The sequence below is a fragment of the Leucoraja erinacea genome, chromosome 10 (genome assembly GCF_028641065.1).
Source record: "Leucoraja erinacea ecotype New England chromosome 10, Leri_hhj_1, whole genome shotgun sequence".
Taxonomy (NCBI): Eukaryota; Metazoa; Chordata; class Chondrichthyes; order Rajiformes; family Rajidae; genus Leucoraja; species Leucoraja erinaceus.
Genome location: NC_073386.1, coordinates 46,667,494 through 46,689,742, shown reverse-complemented (window position 1 = coordinate 46,689,742; position 22,249 = coordinate 46,667,494). Strand labels below are relative to the sequence as shown.

At 40.3% G+C, this 22,249-nt stretch overlaps 1 protein-coding gene across 1 annotated transcript; it reads right to left on the bottom strand.

Moving 5' to 3' along the window:
- Positions 1-1,522: 1,522 nt before the first annotated feature.
- On the bottom strand, positions 1,523-22,227 carry LOC129701125 (actin-related protein 2/3 complex subunit 5-like). Its single transcript, XM_055642132.1, has 4 exons — positions 21,951-22,227; positions 6,154-6,226; positions 5,347-5,523; positions 1,523-3,230 (listed from the first exon to the last, which is right to left on the bottom strand). Exons 1-4 carry the CDS (start codon positions 22,088-22,090, stop codon positions 3,168-3,170), a joined length of 453 nt encoding a protein of 150 aa, XP_055498107.1. The 5' UTR covers positions 22,091-22,227; the 3' UTR covers positions 1,523-3,167.
- Positions 22,228-22,249: the final 22 nt, after the last annotated feature.

Genomic DNA, 22,249 nt, shown 5'->3' with positions numbered 1-22,249 from the left:
GACTGAAAGTAAAGGGGGTGGAACTGGAGATAATAAACAGCCTTTTCTTACCTCTGGTTCCCTCCCCTCTGGTTTCAGTCTGAAGAAGGGTAATTTTACACCCGATGGCTGCAAAGCATCCACATCCCTCGACACTGAGCCCAGGCTGGGCTGAACTTACCCGATTCTTCATCCAGTTGCAATTTAACATTTCTCCTCAGTATAGAATTAACCAGGAAAAGGTTTCAGAAAGAATCTGTGTTTGTTTCTGTTTAGATTGCTCTGAAATGATTCTACAAACATGGCTGCAGTAACACAGGTCATTCAGAAAACGGGACCACCTAACACTTTCTATTATGTGTAGGAAGGAACTGTAGATGCTGGTTTACACTGAAGATAGGCTGAAGTAACAGCAGGACAGGCAGCATCTCTGGAGAGAAGGTGACGTTTCAGGTCAATAGACAATAGGTGAAGTAGTAGGCAATTCGGCCCTTCGAGCCAGCACCGCCATTCAATGTGATCATGGCTGATCATCCACAATCAGTACCCGGTTCCTGCCTTCTCCCCATATCCCCTGACTCCGCTATCTTCAAGAGCCTTATCTAGCTCTCTCTTGAAAGGTTGAGATCTTTCTTCAGACTGAGACTCGGGGGGGAAAGGGAAACAAGAGATATAGACTTATGTAGAAAAATATAGAATGAAAGGTATGCAAAAAGTAACACGATAAAGGAAACAGGCCTTATTAGCTGTTTGCTAGGTGAAAACCGGAAGCTGATGCGACTTGGGTGGGGGAGGGATGGAGAAAGAGAGAATGCCAGGGTTACATGAAGTTAGAGAAATCAATTTTCATACCACTGGGTTATAAGCTACCCAAACAAAATATAAGATGCTGTTCCTCCAATTAGTGTTCAAGCCTGTTTCTTGGAAGCGAATGAACAATACTTAAGAGAGCTTGTAAAGAAGAAATGTAAGACCTCTACCATGAAAGTCCATTGGGTCGTTTCCTTTGGGCAAAGTTGAGAGATCATGGTGCACAATTACAACAAATGTGTACACAGTGAACAGGATACACCCATTTGACTTAGCTCAGATATCTACTGTTAAAGACATATCTAATTATATACTTATAAAACTCTCTTCTTGTCCTATTCCGGTTTGCATTTTTTACATTTGTGCAAAAATGGTACCCGATAGCGCTACAATTTATCGCCACCATACTCACCATTCTCCTGTGCTGCAAGTGCAACACGTTTTGTTCTGATCGGTGGAATAGTACAAAAGTTATGAAGGTAAAAAACGCCCCTTCCGGCACCCGCTGTCACTCACCGGCGGCGAGGAGAATAAAGCTGACGCAGCAGAGCGAGCAGTGTGTTGGGCAGCGGGCGGAGTGGGCAGCGGACGGAGTGGGCAGTGGACCTCCCTGCCTCACACACCACCCCCCTCCCCCCTATCCCCCCCTCCTTAAATAAACCAGATTCAGATTAAAAAATAAATTGAGTGTACTTGGACTTCAAATTCTTTCCATGTAATAACAAATTACAACTGTATTTTAACAATATTTTATTATCTTAATAAAAGCAATAAAAATTTTGGGGCAACGTAATTAAAGTAATACTTCCAACTACAACAGCAATTGCTCAAACTTGATCACACTTAACTCTTGTTTCAGGCATAGAAAATTGTGGCTGAGTTATCAAAACACATTTAAGTCACAATGATTAGATGTTAAATAATCCAATGATTTTGCATATTTTTTTTATAAGAGATGTGAAGGATATTTAACCCTTGTTCATATTTTACAATAGTCAAAGTGAAACAGATTGTCTGCTGGAACAGTCGAGACAACCATCACAGCCACTAACAGGTCTGTAATGTTTATGTGTGTCAAAGTAAAAATTTGGCTGTAATCTTCAGTGAGCTCGCTATGACGGAATGTACACAATACTCCTTTAATGTTGGATATTACACCTTGGTGTTAGCAAGGCTCAGGAATACAAAGAGGGGGAGAGGGGTAGGAGAAATCAGCTTCCTTTATAAAGGCACAAACTTGATCTACAAGTTGGACAATTGATCCACTTTCACCTTTTTTGTGAATGCACGATTTGCTATAAGATGAAAAATTACTTTTCACCATTAGCTGAAAGCACCATTTTGAACTAATTAGAATAAGAAAACATGGTACAAACTAAAGGAATACTGGCCTTTGTGCCATCTCTGAACAACTGCTCCCTTTATGAATGACAAATCCAACTGTTTTGAAAACAGTAAAAACAATGTATTTATGTTTCATTTTTCAAGAAATAATTTGAAGCATTATTGAGATGATTCAAAATCAGTGTTAACTCAGTCATGTCTGCAAAACTTTGATCTTTGCTGACAAAAAACAAAATTGTGGTTGACTTTATATTTGTAAACGCTATAGATGTTAAAATTGTCTGAAATGTGTGTTCGGGAAGGATATCCATAATACTAATCTTAATTTTAACGTAAAAATATATCTTCGGAAGGGTGAAACGTGTTACACTACATCTACAGATCGACAGCAATCAATCATCGCCAAGGCCTCATTATAACAGGATCACTCACATGCCTGGAATGATTACAGGCAAGTGAATTAATCCCAAGTACACCAATGCCTCATCATTTATCATTATTTTTACCAACTGAGACTTGATTTCAAACAGAAGTGTTTCCGGTGATTCCATGTGTTCAGCTTCTATCACTCATCTTCATATCCCAGCTTCAAATTTGAAATGCCCATGATTAACTGTCTGTGTGATTAACTATCTCTGATGGATTAAGTTTGAGTCAATGGATTCACTGTTTAGATAACACATTCATTCTCTGTACCTTTGTTCAATTAAACATTTAAAACAAAAAGAAATCATTTATGCAAAACAAAATCTCAAATTTCTCAAATATTTCCATACTTTTGAATAAAATGTGTCTTTTGAAATGTTCCTGCTTGGGTACAAAGTTTGGACTAAATACTGAGCTTATAAAACCAGTTTGGACTGCACCTAAGATTTTGGTCAACAGACAAATGAATTGAGCAAAGATATAGAATCTGGTCATAAAAAGCAAGCCAAAAATAATTAAAAAATGACTCCAGTGTTGCACAAACTGGTTCTTTTGGTCTCTGCACCAGCAATTCCTCTGTACCAGACAGGTAATCTTGATTCCATGGCTTAAACAGTTTTCCTTGCTGTTAAAACTCGGATTACAGATCCCACACCTCCAGCCGCTAGTACCTAGAGAATGAGATTCAAAGTTGAAATGATTATGCCAACTACAAACCTACAATTTTATTTTGAATTGTAAGTTCCCGTTTTGTTTTTAATGAGGCATGGGCAGAGCAGAAGGAAAGCGATTATAGGAAATAAAGGCTACATCCTCTAAATATAAATATCTTCAAATAATATTCCAATTCCTGACCTGTGAATTGTGAAACAGTTATTAACCGACGTATCCAAGAACTTCATCTACACAACAATGTTGTCTAAGTAAGGATAGTTGTCAGCTTGTAATAAAAAGGAGCTGCAGGTGCTAGTTTATACTAAAGACACAAAATGCTGGAGTAACTCAGCAGGTCAGGCAGCATCTCTGGAGACAATGTATAGGTGACGTTGAGAGTGAAGATAGGTCCTGACCCGAAACGTTGCCCATTTGTTTTCTCCAGAGATGCTGTCTGACCTGCTGAGTTACTCTAGTATTTTGAGTCTATAACTGATAGTTTCCTAGGATTGGTGGTTTACAAAATGTGCCTGTTCTTTTAACTGACTGGAACTTAAGATACTTGGGTCCTGGTCAAAAAACGCTTTGATTTGCTTGTGTATTTCAGGGAGAATGTATTGCAGTTTGTCAGTGGTGAATGCAGGCATTAAACAGTGTTGGACTGAATGTTGTGAGATTCTTTTGTGTTGTTAGATCTATACTTCCCTAGGGAAGTGATGACATTACAGAAGACTTGTAGTTGGAGAAGGTTTGGGGAAATCAGCAGATGAGTCATTCCTTGCAGAGTAACTAAATTTAACCCACTCAAAGAGGATTCTATGTGTCAGTCTATGTTTCTGGACAAAAATCATTACCATCTCCAGGATGGCAGTTCATTCCACAGCAAGACAATGATCCCAAACATACTGCTAAAGCAACAAAGGAGTTTTTCAAAGCTAAAAAAATGGTCAATTCTTGAGTGGCCAAGTCAATCACCTGATCTGAACCCAATTGAGCATGCCTTTTATATGCTGAAGAGAAATCTGAAGGGGACTAGCCCCCAAAACAAGCACAAGCTAAAGATGGCTGAAATACAGGCCTGGCAGAGCATCACTGGAGAAGACACCCAGCAACTGTGAATGTCCATGAATCGAATACTTCAAGCAGTCATTACATGCGAAGGATATACAACAAAATACTAAACATGACTACTCTCATCATTTACATGACATTGTTGTGTCCCAAAATGGGGGGGGGGGGGGGGGGGGGGGGGGGGAGGAAGTATGTATAAACATTGCTGTAATTTCTACATGGTGAAACCAAAATGTATAAAAATACACTTTATTAAAATCTGACAATGTGCACTTTAACCACGTGTGATTTATTTTTCTATTGTTAATGTGAAATTGTGGAGTAGAGGCAAATAAATAAATGATGGGTATTTGTCCCAAAAATTATGGAGGCCACTGTACCTCTGTTTAAACTAGGTTAGTCCTGAAAAAGCAGCCAATGCGATTTACTGATACAAAATTCAATGTTGAGAGAATAAAATTAGTTGGGTGAAAAAGGGACATGTCTTTGTGCCAAAGAGAACCTGATCAAAACGAACACTCCTGCTTGTGTAGGAAAGAACTGCAGATGCTGGTTTAAATCGAAGGCTGAAAATGCTGGAGTGGGACAGACAGCATCTCTGGAGAGAAGGAATGGGTAATGTTTCGGGTCGAGACCCTTCGTCACAGTGGAGATTTGTCTTACATTTTTACATTGCACTAGAGCAAGGGTAATTTTAACCAATAGGCTGGGTTTTGGTTTGTACGTAAAGTTAAAGGCAATAAAGGATGACAAACTCCTCTCCCATGTGCTGAACTGACATTACAGTTTTAAACATGGCTAAGAGAAACAGCTGCAGAGCAAAATTATTGTAGGCTAATAGCTGATACAATGAAGGACTTGGGGAAATACTACTGTTCTTTAGAAATTGATTTTGATTGATGGGCGGCATATCAAACATTTTTGAATGTCTTTCAAAAGGAAATTATGATCCACAATTTATATCAAGATTTTGTGGTGGGATCAATATATCCAACAGTGAGGCCACTGTAAGCATTACCCACAGCTTATTTCCCATTTTGATAAATATCACATAATACTAACCTTTTCGTGCCATTGTAGTAATATTGCACTGCTATTTTCTGATGGTTTTTCAAAACCTTTGTAGATATACTTCATCAGGAGGTCAATATTATTCTTATCAAGGGATTGAACAGCCTTTTCAATATCGTTACTCTTAAATGAAGTCAAAACTTTGACAACTGTACTTTCTGCCCTGTCCTGTTAAAACAAAATAAACTTTGACAATTAGTTTATATGTAATCAATTTTTTATCAATTGAAGCTTAACAGAAAAAAATCAGATGAAATTATCTAGCTACGACCTGACCAGAGATGAGTTACCGAAATACCACTCTGCTGCCTGTCAATTATTAGAAAGATCCCTAAATGTAGTAAAGGTATGGAGCAGCAAGTATTAGTTTATAGTAAAAAGTAATTCTCTTTCATCCCCACCATACAAAAATCTGTACGCATCTGCTTAGGCAGACAGGACATAATTCATGCAATTACAAGATTTTATTAACAATATTTAATAATTGTTAATAAAATCAATTTTGTAGTAATTAGCATCAGCTCACTGAAATGCCTAATGTAGGAACTGTAACAACATGGATGCCAAATTATCAAACTTAATTCCATTTCATATTAAGATAAATTTTTCAAACCGTAACTAAATTTGACCTGTAGAGAAGTATCGGTAAGAAATGTAAGCTTTTCAAGTAATATTACAAGCAAACAAAATTGTGTATTAAAATTGGTGCAACCCTAGAAACAAACAGAACACAATTACCACAGCTTCTTTACACTATAAATGCTTTCCCTGTGCAACAATTTAAATTTTCAGCTTTACCTTAACAGCCTGGTTCTTTGTATTAATTGGAGGATTCTTTAGTGCTGCTTGAAGAGCTGCATTCAGATTTCCTGTGCGCAAATATTAAGGAGTACGACACATCATAATCTACTTGAAAAATGCTTATAGTTGTATAAAAGATAATCCAATTTTGTAGTTTTGGGTGGGAAGGTTTCACTATGCACGCATTTTCAATGTATTTCCTTTTAAATTAAGGGTGACATAGAAGAATGCCTAAACAAGCTTGCTACATTGTCCTCAATACAATTGAATCAGAAAATGTATATAATTTATTTAATAGTAGACAATCAGTTTTGAAGAAAGCTTCACAGCACAAGGGATATTATTAATGACATCTGTATCAATGGGCTGATTTATGGTTTGTATGATTCAAACTAAGTTTTCCAGTACCCATGCCAAATGACTACCTTTTCACGGACAATTTTCTCAGGTTTAAACCAATATCTATCAGGTACTCTGCAAATTGACAGCTGATATTCTTTAGTTTTACAGCCTTTTACTTAACAAGATCCATACAATTAATCAACTGTCAACAATAAACTCTTTCTGTAACATGTCACAAAACACATGGAAATGACCGTGCATCTCTTGCTTGACAGGAGCAAATATTTTACTTAGGATAACTCCTATCCTTTTAAATTTCAAAGCAGAGGATTGGGTGAAAACAACTAGCTTCCACTCTCAGATTTAGAGAGATAAATTGATTAATTGCAGAGATCAAATAAATTAATATTATTAAGGTTACCCATTCTCAAATTAAGACAATGAGAGTCCAGTCTTCTGAAATTTCAACACCAGACTTTTGTTATCTGATAGGCATTTAAAAGAGTTTTCAAATTTAAATGACAGCATTTTGTGGCAAGTTTAGTTCATATCAGCTGTGCAAATATATAAACTTCATATTGTTCAGTCCACCAGGACTACTGTTCAGTTCACAAACCCAACAGAGGCTTTACTTGAAAAGCAACTTCAAAAATCTGAAAATCTTAACAGAAAGAAGAAAGTTGGGAGAGAAAGCACAAACAGAAATGGAGCAGTACAGATGTCACCAACAGAAACGGAAAGGGAAACATGAGAAAGAGGATATGGCCACTCATGAATTCGTATGAGCAATGATGCAATTAAGAGTATATTGAACCAAGCAGATGAATCCTTTTATGAGCATGTCTCTATACAGCATCTGGAGCAGCAGCTTGACTGAAAATATTTGCCACTGCTCATTGAAACACAATGCAAAAATGGAGAATGAAAGACATTACCATTGCTGAAAGTGATGTACATGGCAATCAATGTGTAAGTATCCTGTTTAAATTCTGTGACATGGGAGGAGCTATGTACTCACCAATATGGAAACAAAGCAAATATACAAGAGACAAAGAAACTGCAGATAGTGGAAACTTGAGAAACACACAAACTACTGGAGGGACTGAGTGCGTCACACAGCATCTTGGGGGCATGGACACTGCAGGTCAGAACCCTTCAGGCTGATTGTAATAAGGGGGAGAAAGATGGAAAAGTATGGTTGCGGTGGGACATAGTCTGGCAGGTGATAGGTGGATACAGGCGAGGAGGGTCTTGATTGGCAGATCAGTGTAGTATCAAAAGTTGGAGGTGAAAAGTAGACAAAAGGGTGTCAGATCTGCTGCAGGGCCGTCTCCTTTCTATACTCTGCCTCTTCATTGTTCAAGGCCGAGCCCAATACAGTGGCGTCATCTGCAAACTTGTAAAATGGAATTGGAGCTGAATTTTGCCGCCAGAATTCAGAATTTTTACTGTATAGGGAGTAATAGCAAGGAGCCAAGAAAGTATCCTTGTTGGTCACTGGCATTGAGAGTGGTTGAGAGCAAAGGTAACAAGAGAACGTGGATAGGTGGGACTGATAGGAATGGCTTAGTGCTGACATGAATTCAGTGGGCCAAATGGCTACATATGTCATGAGAAAATATGAAAAAAAAATGAAGACTTTATGCGAACATGAATAAAAACCAAAACAGACTCCCCTCTAGAAAACAAATCAAACCCTACATAAACTAAACAGCTGAGCAAACAACATTTTCACTGTTGAGAATTGCATACGTTTCTTCTCAATTCTAAATAGTCTGTCGCGTATTCTGAGGTCATGCAAACCCCAAATTCTAGGTTCATGCATTATAGCTGAGAGTTGCTTAGCACCTATTCGGTCAAAGCCTCCCAGAATATTGTAATCTTACTGAGATCAGATCTCATTCCTGCAACTGAACAATATTCATCAGTCATTCTTCATAGGATAATCTCGTCATTCCCAAATCAATCTTGTGAATCTACATTACACAGATTTCAAAGAAAGTATATTCAGCCGTGGGTGGGAAAACAAAAGTTACACATTGTTCGTACAATGTCTCACTCACACTCTGTTAGGTGTTAGGAAGATTTAATTTTGTAATCAATCTAACTTGCAATAAAGGCCAACAATTTATTTAATTGTTTGACAAATGACACCTTAACAACTCCATGTTTGTTTCGTACCTCAGATCAACATAGTTTATCATTTACTTATTTCACACTATGTGAAGTATTGTTTCCCTCTTTATAGAAAAGTGAATAATATTTATCTATCTATCTATCCCTGGGTATGTCCTGGGGCAGGGAATGGGAGCGAGGGCAGGAGGATGTGGAAAATGAGGAGGAGAAAGATGGGGCGGGGGTGCAGAGGAGGGAGATGCGGTGGGGAGTGGGGTTGGGAGTGGGATGGGGAAAGATCCTGGGGAGTTGGAGTGAGAGTGGGGAGACTGAGGGAGAGAAGGGGGTAGAGAGGGTAGTTGCCACTTCTACACTCCCTCTCCCCCCTCCCTCTCTGCCTCCCTCCCCCTCTCTATCCCTTTCCTATCTACCCTCACGCCCACCCTCTCTACCCCCTCCCTCTCAAGCCTTCTCCCCCTCCCCCTCTCTCTACTCCCCTCCCTCTCCCTCTCTAGGAACTGAAGAGGGAGGGTAAAGAGAAGGAGGAGGGAGTGCTGGGGGATGAGGTGAAATTAGCTGCTTCTGCGCAGTTGGGGGCTATGCGTGAGTGGCGCAATATTGCGTTGGGGGGGAAAGAGTGGTGGAATCTTGCATTGGGGGAGCAAACCCAATGGGTCTGCACTTGGTCTAGTATATATTACTAAAACTCTCATCTTGTTTGTTTCTACGTCTGTCTATCTGTCAGTCTGTCCATCTGCTCCTGAAACTACGCCAAAACGGTACACGATAGCGCTACAAAGGACCACCTTACTCACCATTGTCCTATGTCAAGATTTGTTCAGATTGATGGTATATTTTACATGTTATTCACTTTATAAACTTAAAAAATGTAACTTTTCACTGTAAAAAAATCAAATTCCACTTGCTGCCCCTGCCCGTTACAAGGTTGCAAATGATAGAACACTGGGAGTCCTGTCATTTGTCAATTTTTTAAAGTTTAAAAAGAGGGAGGATGAAGAAGAGGGGAAGGGAGTGCTGGGCCTGTGCAGTTGGAGGCTATGGGTGAGTGGTGGAATATTACGTTGGTGGAATGGGTTGCGTTGGGGGGAACAGGTGAATGGTGGAATATTGTGTTGGGGGGGGGGGAACAGGTGAGTGGTGGAATATTGCGTTGGAGGAACAGGACCCAACGGGTCCCACTTGGTCTAGTATATATTATTTTATATATATTACTAGAACTCTCATCATGTTTGTTTGTTTGTTTGCTTGCGTGTGTGTGATTTCCCGAAACTCTGCCAAAACGGTACACGATAGCGCTCCAATTTTTGGCCCACCTTACTCACCATTGTCCTGGGGTTTGCATTAGCCAGATTGATGGTATATTTTACATTATTGACATTTTAAACTTCACAAAAAAAACTTTACAAAACTACTTTTCCACTTGCCCTGCCCATCAGCCGCGTTTGACGTCACAATAGGACCCCGAATTTCAATTACATTTTTAAAAAATCGCGATTTCCATTGACATCGATTTTATTCTAAAAAAAACTGTTTTAATCAAATCTGTTTTCATTAACAGCTAACATTGTGTTTAGATTATTTTAAAGAAAAAACGCGATTTTCATTGTGAATTTCATTTTTTTTTAAATCGTGATTTTCATTGGGGGTGGGGTGGGATAGGGGGGCGATGAGGAGTGGGGGAGCAGAAAAAACATAATTTTCATTGATTATTTATTTTCTAAAAAACACTGCAATTTTCATTGTGGGGAGTGGGATGGGGGGAGGTGAGGAGTGTGGGAGCAGGGGGCTAGAGAGGAAGGGGTAGGGAGGTGAGAGGGGTTATGGAGGGAGTGACTGAGGGTAGGCGAAAGGAGAGGGAGAGAGGTGGAGAGGGAAGGTGGAGAGGGGACAGAAGAGGGAGGGTGAAGAGGGTGAGGGAGTGCTGGGGGATGAGGGGGAATGGAGGAGGATAGGGGAGGAAGAGGGATGGCGAGGTAATAGATGAGGGAAGGGGAAGAGGGGAGGGGAGGGAGAAGGTGATGGGAGGAAACAGAGGAGGGTTAGTGGAGAATGGGGCGAGGGAGTATAATTGAGGCGGGGAATAGGAGACTGAAGAGGGAGAGCGAGTTGCGTTCATATCGATCCTATATGTACAAGCTTGCACAGTTGGGGGCTATGGGTGAGTGCTGCAATATTGCGTTGGGGAATATACGGGCCCAACGGGTCCATACTTGTTAAATTTGAAAACATCTCCACTCATATTAAAGCATATGAACTTTCCTATAAAATATTAATCTCACCTCCCCCGAGTGCACAACACTCCACTCACTACACTAATCCCAATCTCAAACCTAATGACAAGGGCAGTGGTGTTGTAGTCTGGCAGATTGACCTCTATTTGGCTGAGGTCCTTTAGCTCTCAGACACTTCCTCATACCTACATCTTGACCATAACCCCATCAATGGATACCAGATCACTATCTCTTAAACCATTATAGATCTCATCACTTTCAGCAATCTCATCTCTACTGCCTCAGACTATGCTTGTTTTTATCTTCTATAGAACTATCCACTGTTTCTGCCTGCTCTTACTCCACCGCACTCTTCTCCAAATATCTGAATTCTATTTTATCCACCCTTGTCCAGTCCCTTCCCAGCTATATCAAGGACACCTCATATGCTCGCCACCACTTCAAGGACTTTCAATTCCTTGGCCCTTATTGCCTCATCTTTGACATAAACATCGAGTACCTTTACACTTCTTTCCCATCATGTAGGCCTCAGTGCACTCAGTTTCTTCTTAGAGCAGAAACCCAATCAGTTTTCCATAAGTAATGCTCTCCTCTGTCTGGAGGAAGATGTCCTCGCCCTCAATAACCTTTTTAAAAATTCCTCTCACTTTGTCAAATTAAAGGTGTAGATATGGGCCATAATTATGCCTGTTTTTCTGTTGGCTATGTTGAACATTCTTTGTTCCAAACATACCTGGCACCACTCCCGAACTTTTTCTACACTACATCGGCAACTGCATTAGGGCAAACCCCGGTACCCGTGTAGAGCTCTGCAGTTTCAACAACTTCACCACCGACTTCTTCCTACCCTCTAATTCACTAGGACTGTTTTAGACACCTCTCTCCCCTTTCTTGATCTCTCCATCTCCATTTCATGACAAATTATCCACAGCCATCTCTTACAAATCCACCGACTCCACAGCTACTGTGACTATACCTCCTTTCATCCTGCCTCTTGCAAGAACATCATCTCTTCCTCGCATTTATTTTGGCTCCGTTGCACCTGTTTGCAAGATGAGGCTTTAAACTTTAGGATATCAGAGATATCATCTTCCTTCAATAAACATTGTTTCACCCCTGCATTGCAGATTAATCCGTCATCAGTATCGTCTTTGCTTCCTGCAGCACTGCATTCCCCTCCCACATACATCTGTCTTCCCACTGCTCCCATCCTGTCACCTAGTTCTTTACTCTTCCTAAAGGAACAACAACTTCCTACACCAGTATCCCCATTACCCCCCCCCCCCCCCCCTCTCTACCCTCCACCTACTATGCTTTCCTTGGGTTCTACATTTCATTCTCCATGTTCCATCCTCATCAGATTCCACTATTTGTATTCCTTGGTCTTCTCCACCCCCAGTTTGCTTGATACTCAAACTTCAAATTTACTATGTGATCTCCTGATTGTCAAACACTTGACCTCAGAGGAGGTATGGCTATGTTGACCCTTACTGCCTCATCTAACCTTCCTGGCCTGGCCCTCCTCCATTGTCAGAGTGCGGCCAAATGAAATCGGAGGAACAGCACCTCATATTTTGCTTGAGCAGTTTACAAGCCAGTGGTATGAATATTGATTTCTCCAACATCAAATAATCCATGCATCCCTTCTCTCTCTCCATCCCTCCCCCACCCTAGTCGTAGTACTAGTTTTAATGTCATCCTGTTGATTTTCAATGTCTGTATACAATAAAGTGCCATTGTATCATATCGTATAACTCAATCATCTACCCGCCACCTTTCCTTGATCATCGTTGCTCTTTTCATACCTTTTCATTCATTTGTTCTATGTGCCATCGATATCTCTCATTTCCCTATCCCGTCCCAGTCTGAAGGGTCTTGACCCACAATCTAGTCCTTTTCTCCAGAGATGCTGCCTAAATCGCTGAGTTACTCGTTTTTGTGTCTATCCTCAAATTTCCTTTACTAGATATAAATGTTGCAATTCAAATTTTGATATGATCCATCCAAATGGCTACCCATAACATTAATCAAATAGCAGTATACTACATTTTAAATTTATTTCTGTTTCTAGTTTTAACGTCTAACACAAAACGATATGCAGATCCCTTTATATACTTGTGAATTCCCAATAATTCTGTTTTTGGTTTCAAAGTCAATAGCTATATTTGCTACTTCATTTGAGCCAACTGAAAAATAAGTTATTTTACACAACAGATAGAAAAGAAAAGATACTTGAGTTGGGGCTGTTTTTTTCCATTGATTCTAGACCTGTTCAGGCTTGAATAACATGCTAGAAACATGAGTGGAATTTTACATTTAATCTATTATGGTTGGATCTCTCAGTCATGCACTAAAATTCATATTCAAGCCTTTGAAAGTCAATATTGAATCTGCAACTAGCACTTTTCCAGCAGAATACAAAATTAAAAACATTTCCCTCAAGATGTCCCTATTAACAACACTAAAACTTTCATGCTTCTTGGGGAGTGATAGAATGGAATAGAAAGGTTAAGATCCAACCATTATTCAGGTAGCTCTGTTATATTACGTTTCCATAACACAAATTGACTGCAATTAATGAAATAGGGCCAAAGTGAGGCCCACCATAAATTGGAGGAGCAGCACCTCATATTTTGGTTGAGTAGTTTACACCCAAGTGGTATGAACATTGACTTCTCCGATTTCAGGTAGTCCTTACTTTCTCCTTCTTCCCCTCACCACCCCCCCCCCCCCCCAGCCCACTATCTCCGCCTCTTCCTTTCTTCTTCCCCCCCCCCCACATCAGTCTGAAGATTGGCCTCGACCCAAAACGTCACCTATTTGCTTCGCTCCATAGATGCTGCCTCACCCGCTGAGTTTCTCCAGCATTTTTGTCTACCTTCGATATTCCAGCATTTGCAGTTCCTTCTTAAACATCCTTAAACATCAAATCTCCACAATGCTGCCTGAACTGCAGTCTTGCCAAATTTCCAGCATAAATTTCATCTCTACCCATTTAAAATAAGGGATAAACTCTAAAATCATGTACCACAGTGGAGCAAATGCTTTATATATACCATTGTACTTAATCTCTTTTAAGTACTTCATTTAAATCTTACATTAAAGCCATCAGCTAGTCACGAAACATTAACTGCAGTTTACCTTGGCGTGATATTTGACTCAGTATTGAAATTTGACAAACAAGTCAATGCCGTGGTAAAAGCTAGCTTCTTCCAGCTTCGGACGATAGCTAAAATAAAACAATTCCCCCAGTTTGATTATCTCGAAAAGATCATCCACACATTTATCTCCTCCCACCTAGACTACTGCAACTCCCTTTACACTGGCATCAGCCAATCATCCCTGCCCCGCCTGCAACTGGTCCAAAACGCCACAGCGAGACTCCTAACGGGCACCCGAAAAAGGGATCACATCACCCCGATTCTGGCCTCTCTCCACTGGCTCCCTGTGCGGTTCTGAATAAATTTCAAGATCCTCCTTTATGTCTACAAAACCCTTAACGGGCTTGCCCCCACCTACATCAAAAGTCTGCTTACCCACCACACCACCTCCAGGTCCCTCAGATCGGCCGACTTGGGATTACTGAACATCCCGCAGTCTAGGCATAAGCTCAGGGACGACCGCGCCTTTGTGGTTGCAGCTCCTAGACTGTGGGACAACATTCCTCTTCCCATCAGAACTGCCCCCTCCATCGACTCCTTTAAGTCGAGACTTAAAACTCATCTTTACTCTCAAGCCTTTCTTGACGCCCTCTGAGTGAGGGCTATATGTATGTATTTATGTATGTACTTAATCTATGAACCAATGTTGTATAACGTTAGTACCTCCACCAATGTAAAGCACTTTGGCCAACAAGAGTTGTTTTTTAAATGTGCTATGGAAATAAAAGTGACTTGACTTAAAAACAATCAATGTGAAAGTTTACAAATGAGATCATAATCAGAAGCAGAACTGTAACAGGGAAGTATTCTGGATACAGAACAACTTTATGACATTCATGTATCAAGTTAATGGTCACCAGTAGCCCATTTGTTCACATATCATGGCACTCAAGTCTTCATTCATTTCACACCACCAGCTCACATGGGTTGGACCAGCACTTTCCTTACAATCCATAAAAAACGTCTTGAAGCCTCATTTCTATAATTAAAAATCCTATCCTTTCATTGGCAAATTGAGAAATACTATATTTGATTCCCTCAACCCAATGGGCAAGCACGGTGGTGCAGCCAGGAGAGTTGCTGCCTCATAGCTCCAGCAACCCAGATTGAATTCAGTAGTGAGTGGAGTTTGCTTGTACCCGACAGTGTGGGTTTCCAAAGGGTGCTCCAATTTTCTTCCACGTGCCTAAGACATGCAGATTGGTAACATTATTCGGCTGTTATAAATTGCCTTTAGTGTATATCAAGTGGCAGAATCTGGCAAAAGTTGAAAGAATATAGGAAGATTAAAATGAGATTCATGTAAATAAATTCTTGATGGTCAATGTGGGCTCTGTGAACCAAAAGGGCTGTTTTCATGCTGAGTTTATGACTCAAATCATTGGTGAATGATTGGGCAGCTGAGGTTCTGTGCTGATCATCGTCTGCCACTTTCTCTGCAAACCAATTTTCAATCCATGCAAGTATATGAATGTTATTCTCATGTGCTTTAATTCACATGTTAACCTTTTGTGTGGGGCATTATCCAGAGGCATCTGAAACCTGAAATATACAACATTCACTATTGTTACATCGCTAAAAACTGGGTTTGTCAATTTCCTTTTCAGAAATCCGTTGATTTAGTCAAACCCAATTCATATTAGAATCAGTGTATTTAATTTCTTCTTAAAGAAGGTGAGGTTACAGATTATGATCCAACCTGAAATAATTTTTCCATAATCTATGGAATATTGGAAGAGGTCAACCAATGTCACCATCTTTTCCACAGTTACTTCTTTTAGTACAGTGGGATGCATATTATCTTTCAGTCTTAATAATTTTGCCAATGCTTTTTATTTAAACAATTTCTGTTAATTTCCCCTTTTCATTATTCTACTATTGATTCCCTATCATTTTTGGGAAAGTTGTTTCTCTTCCAACAAGACAACAAAGTATTTGTATAGATACCTGATCTTTTTCTGTTACCATAATGTCTCATGACTGACTTTAAGGGACCCATACTTTTTTCACTAGTCTTAAACCTTTTACGCATTTGTAACTTTATAACCCCCTAATATGTTTTTTACAAGTATACTCTCACACTTCAATTTTACTACCTTGTTCTTTTTTGCTCAATTTGAAAGCTCCCAACATTCAGGCCTACTTCTTCTCCTGGTAATTTTATATGATTGCCGCTTTGATCTAATGCAATTAGATTCTTTTTTTTTGCTCTGGTTGGGTCGCTTTTCCTTACATTTTTGCACCAAATGTATAACTGTTGCAGTTTCTGCACCTTTTACTTAAAATATTAGCTATTGCATATCTATTTTTATACCTTTCAATAGAGTTCACCAATCTCTTGCAGAGACCTCAGCCACTCACTGATAAGTGTATAGGAAGGAACTGTAGATGCTGGATTAAACTAAAGATAGGCACGAAAAGCTGGAGTAACTCAGCTGGACAGGCTGAGAGAGAAAGAATGGGTGATGTTTTGGGTTTCACTGATAAGGGCAGGTTCTTTAGTGCTGCTCAGCAAACAAGGGATTATCTATCTGGGAGCTGAGAATAGAGTTGAACTTTTTAAAAACAGATTCAGCATCTAACCACATCCTTGAGATGCATGCACTTGGCTCCATTTCTCAACAAACTATCCAGTTCAACCTTGCCATTACTCCTCACCAACTACTTGATAAAGCTCTATGCCAGCTGAAAAACATCAGGGCATTGTGAACAACAGCATCCTTGCTGAAGTTCTGAAACCTGGAAGGCTTCAATCACAAATCCACAACTTCAACTCCCACCTCTTGGATGAGGAGGATGTTTCAGGTCATCAAAATAAGCCAGAAACATGACTACTCTCATGGAAGGACACAAATCTGTGATAACTACAGAGAGATCTCCCAGCATTTTATCATGATGAAACTCATTACCAGGATCCTCCTCAACTACCTCCTCCCACTCACCACAGAGCTGTTCATGGAACCACAATGTTAAGTATATCACTCTACAGGCACAAAGAAACCGAGCTTCACCACACGTCAACTAATTTGCAATAGAAAGGCAGGGAATAGCATCAACCACTCTACCTGGCCTTACTGATCTCAAAAGCATTCAATGTCATGAAGAGGGTTTATGGAAAATCAATATGAAATGGTTTCCCCAACAGTTTATTCTAGTTTTCTTGCCACAATACTGCACCTCACTTGCAACAAGCTTTCCACTGGAGTGAAACTAATCTGTAGGACAAATGAGAAACTGTTTTAACGTGGCCACACTAAATCCCCTGCTCCCACATTTACCACAACCAACTATCAAGCTGCATTATGCAGACAAAGCTTAAGTACACAAAAACTGTGAGACTGAGTTGCAGGTCATCATTGACTCATTCATTGAAGGAGACAAGAGAATGGGTCTTGCACTTAACATTTGCACAACAAAGATCCTCTTTCAACCTGTTCTGCTAAACATCACTCTCTGACAATAAAAGCTACATATCAACATCCTAATGATTGGCTTCAGTGTGCCTGACCAACTTTCAGCCATCTGAGGAAACAAGTCTGAAGGTTAATACCTCAAACCTAAGGCACAAAGATCATGGTCCACAAGGGAGTAGTGATCACATGTGTAGGAAAGAGCTGCAGAGGCTGGTTTACACCAAAAATGGACACAAAATGCTGGAATAACACAGCGGGACAGGCAGTGTGACTGAAGAGAAGGAATGGGTGACATGATGGGTCGAAACCTTTCTTCAAACCCATTCCTTCGCTCCAGAAATGTTGCTTGTCCTGCCGAGTTACTACAGCATTTGTGTCTATCAGCAATGATCACATGCCTGACATTGGACTCCTGAAACAGATGTAATATTGCAGTCTCCAGGATGGCAAGGGATTACAGGTGGATAAAGGATATTCTCAAAGCATTGAGAAACTGTAACACTGCCAACTGGGTAACCCACTGCCAACTGGGAAACCCTAGCCCAACCCAGCGCAGAGGAGTATGAGCATTCAGGATGGCAACAAGAAACCATAGTCCATTTGTTAGGAGCATAGAGAAATGCAGTACATTCTGAACTATCTCCATCTACTCACTCCTTCAGGTATTTTTTGCCCTACCTGTTGTGCAGTCTGCAAGTCCCACTTTGGCCTCTCCTGTCACTTCAGAACCCACAAATCTGAAAATGTGCAAGACATCCTCAGTCTTGGGCAACTCCCCAAGAAGACAAACTATTGCTGCCACTTGTAAAAGACTGAAACAGATGAGTTAAAGATACAAATGCTTTCTATTTCTAAACAAGAAACTAGACGGATTCAAATACACTGACCATGCAACCCAAAAAAGTGATGAGGACGCGGCAATGCAAACATTGCCAAAGCTTTGCTACATTAAGTAGGAAAATAATTGCAATGAAAGAATTTAGAATATAATTACCCAGGCTAAAGTTTGCACATTTGTCTGGAACTCTTTATGCAAATCAACAGCAAAACCATCAATATAATTCAGATGCTAATTTTCTCACTATCCAGTCACATTCAATGAGAAATAGAAGATGTCCAAATATTGCAGACATATTGCTGATGTTATGTCAACTGGGAGAAATAATAATAGCTAGATGACAGGAATTACAGCAGAAAGCAATGGTCATGGCAGTTAACTATGAACGAATCAATATGTTGAATGGAAAGGAGATGCAGCAAAGTGTACCGTGCAAATAGCAAACAAAATACAGAGGAAGTAAGAGCTTACTTAGCACATAGCATAATGTCTACAGAAATAGTAGAAGAGTGCGGGGAACCTGAAGATTGAGAAGTTGATTTTATAAAATTACTGTGTTAGATATTTGCTTTACACCAGTGGTTCCCAACGTGGGGCATACGCCCCACAGGGGGGCAATTTGATTTTTAAGGGGGGCAATGGAGCGCGACTGAGGAGGTCTGGGTCCAAATTTTCGATTTTTATTTTTTTGGATTTTCCATCAGGTAAACATATGTAGTTTATGTTTCAGATGTTATTTTGAGTAAATAATTTTTTTGGGGTAAAAAGGTCTTTATTGTGTAGTTATTTTTGAAGCTTGTTTAAACCAAGGTATTGGCGTTTTAAGCTTCTTCAGCTGAAACGGAGTTCACTTTTTAAATTATAAGAATTATATATCACCACATGGGGGGGGGGGGGGGGCATCAGGATTTTAGAGGTGATTAGGTGGGGCATGGCCAAAAAAAGGTTGGGAACCACTGCTTTACACCCAATTTGCTTTCATAAATACTTGTGTCACCTGCATACCAGCTTGTTTGTGAATCCTGCATTAGTATACCAAGATACCTCAGCACCTCAGAACTATCCAGTCCCTTCACATTTTGACAATAAACTTAGTTGTATTTTCCAGTTCAATTGGACAATTATATATTTTGCAATATTATATTTCATTTGCCATTCACAACCTATTTGTATCTCCTTCTAACCACTTCCTATCTTCTTCACAACTTACTTTGCAACCTATCTTTATGTTATCAGTAATTTTACCTAAATCTTCAGTCTTAATATAATTTTTTTTAAAGTCCAGAATCATTCTATGTGGCACACCACTACACACATCTTGCCAACCAAAAAAAGAACCACGTCTGGCTGACTAACAGGAAACAATCTGCTCGTCAAGCCCTACCTCCTACACCAATAACGTTTGATGTGGTATTTCATCAATGCCTTCTGGTAGTCCAAATATTATACATTCACAGAATCCCTTTTATTCATAGCATGTTACTTAAACAGACTTCTTCGAAGAATTCCATTGAGTTGCTAAAACATGATTTCCCCTTTACAAAATCATGTTAACTTTGACTCATTACCTCGAACCTTTCTCAGTACTCTGCTATTACATCTTTAATAATAACTTCTAACATGTTCTCAATGACAAATGTAAAGCAAACTTACATGCAGTTTCCTGCTCTCAATCTCCTTTTTGACTTAAAAAAGAGTGGGATGCTAGACTTAGAAAGATGGTTGAACCAAGTTAGTGGCTACAAATGATGATGTAAGGAAAATCTATGTAGTTCACAAAAAACTAAAATGCTAATGCTGGAAATCCAAAATAAAAACCAGATGCTAGAAATACTGAACAATTCACTATGTATCAGTGGGAAGAGAAACAAAGCCTCCAATCGGGAACATTGATTATGTTTCTCTTCCAGCAGATATAGAGTGATCTGCTGAGTTTATCCAGCATTTTCCTTTTTTAATCTATATAGTTTGTGGTGCAGAAAAGGGATTCATCCATGTAAATGAGGAAATATGAAGCTTACCCAAGATGAGGATGACCAAACAGAAATAGCTAGCAAGAATATGGGAAACAGACAATGAAAAATACCACCACCCACTGTGTTCCCACAAAGACTTGCCAGCAAAGCCTACTTCCCATATTTAAAACAGAGTGTGTAGAGAAACAAATCTGGGTTATGTTAATAGACACAGAAAATGGCTCAAAGTCTTTGAATGATACCACTGAGATAGAAGAGAAAGAGAATAGCACTAAGGATTGATTCTTGGGGGACTCAGGAAGTAATTAGAATTCCACTTCTTCTCATTAGGACTGGACAGATAACAAAATCAAATGAGATCAAATCGAGGGACTACACATAAGAGGGCATGTGTGTTTAAAGGTGTTGCGAGGTTGAGGAGAATGAGCAGGAAAACACAATATGGTCACGATCATTCTCAGAGGATAATAATATGTGATATTTATTAGAACTGGTTCACTACTGTAATAGAGATGAAATTTGATTCCGGCGATTCTGACGTGGAATTGAAGGAAGTTAGAAGATTTGTTTAGGAAGCAACATCTTCAAAAACCGAGTAGGGGAAAGAAGAAAATTAAATGAGTTTACTTGAACTGGGGTTGCACTTTCCCACAAAGCATCATGACAAAACACAACTTGCCCGCAAGCTCATCATATATTGCGTGCAAACATGGGGGGGGGAGGGTGGTAGGGGTGGATGGTGGTTTACCAGATGATTTGTAATGGACACAAGCTTGCTTTAATTTGGTTTTGGTTCAGAATGTAGCTGGTTAAAAGGAGAGCTGCATTTCATTTTAAAATACAAAGAGTCATTAGTTATGCTGCAATGTTCCAAAACAAGATTTTGAGTCAGTTGATAACATGCTCCCTTATTTATACTACAAACAACTCACCGCATCACTTCCTTCACAAGCAAATTAAGGGCAATAGGATGGCAATTAGATTGAACTTGTCTTGATTTATGGACACAACTGGGCAATATTTTGTATTTGACAAATAGATGCAAGTGTCATTGGAATCGCTTGGCATGAGGCAAGTTTTTGAGCCTTTCTTTAGCATTACGACACTAACTGCCCTTGCTGTTCAGTGTGCTTCCTCCTGTCATTTTTTACATACCTCCCCCATTCTCACCTCTCAGCCTATTATTCTTCTATTCTACTTTGGTCACAGAACTGTAGCTCTTCTGACCCTCAGACATACTTCCTGCCTTGGCTCCAAAGCTTCGAACTTCAAAGTCACATACTGAGCCACATCTTTCACTGCATACCTCCAATTCTTATTAACCACAGTTTACCATTTGTGCCTCACTCACCACTGCTATGCTAATAGCTGTCGCTATGTAATCACAAACACTGGTACTGAAATTAAGAGGCATTCTTGAAAATGAAACATTTGCAACTGTATCAGAGGCAGAGATCTATCTAGTGCAGCCGTGATGTTTAAACCTAAAACCGTGGCGCTGGAAGGAAAAGCCGCGCCCAGGGGCGCTGGAAAAGTGCAGCGAAAGCGAAAAGTCAGACGCCAACTTCCCATGGAGGGAGTGTGTGTGTGACACTGTGGCTGCCACACAATGCCCCGGACCGGCGGCAGTAACGGAGCTGCCTGCCTCCACGGCCCAGGTGTGGCCCGCCGGGCCCACTTCACACAAAAAAGGATATTGCCTGATGGAGGCGTCCACCTCGGCTTCGTCGGGTCCCAACTGGTTCTCGCCACCTTCCTCCTCGTCCACGTAGTTGTTCTCGTCGTAGTCGTCCACATTGACCCGACGGAACTTGTCAGCTCTCGTGTTCTTGGACATGTCGCGGACTCGCGGGAGGGTGAAGATCTGATCCGGGTTGGGGTTCGGCTCGGCTCGAGCTGCCGCTTCAACCGTCGCTCTCCTCAGCGCACTGCGAGCCCGGCGCTTCCGCAAACTGACAGCGCGGTGGGGTAGGGCGGGGCCCGGCGCACGAGCCCG

What these genes read in the sequence shown, in the direction of transcription:
- LOC129701125 (XM_055642132.1), bottom strand. Translation starts at nt 22,090, where the DNA reads ATGTCCAAGAACACGAGAGCTGACAAGTTCCGTCGGGTCAATGTGGAC. An exon ending in GTGGACGCCTCCATCAGGCA is followed by an intron (nt 6,227 to 21,950) that starts ATATCCTTTTTT and finishes ATATTTGCGCAC; the next exon opens with AGGAAATCTGAATGCAGCTC. An exon ending in CAAAGAACCAGGCTGTTAAG is followed by an intron (nt 5,524 to 6,153) that starts GTAAAGCTGAAA and finishes TTGTTTTAACAG; the next exon opens with GACAGGGCAGAAAGTACAGT.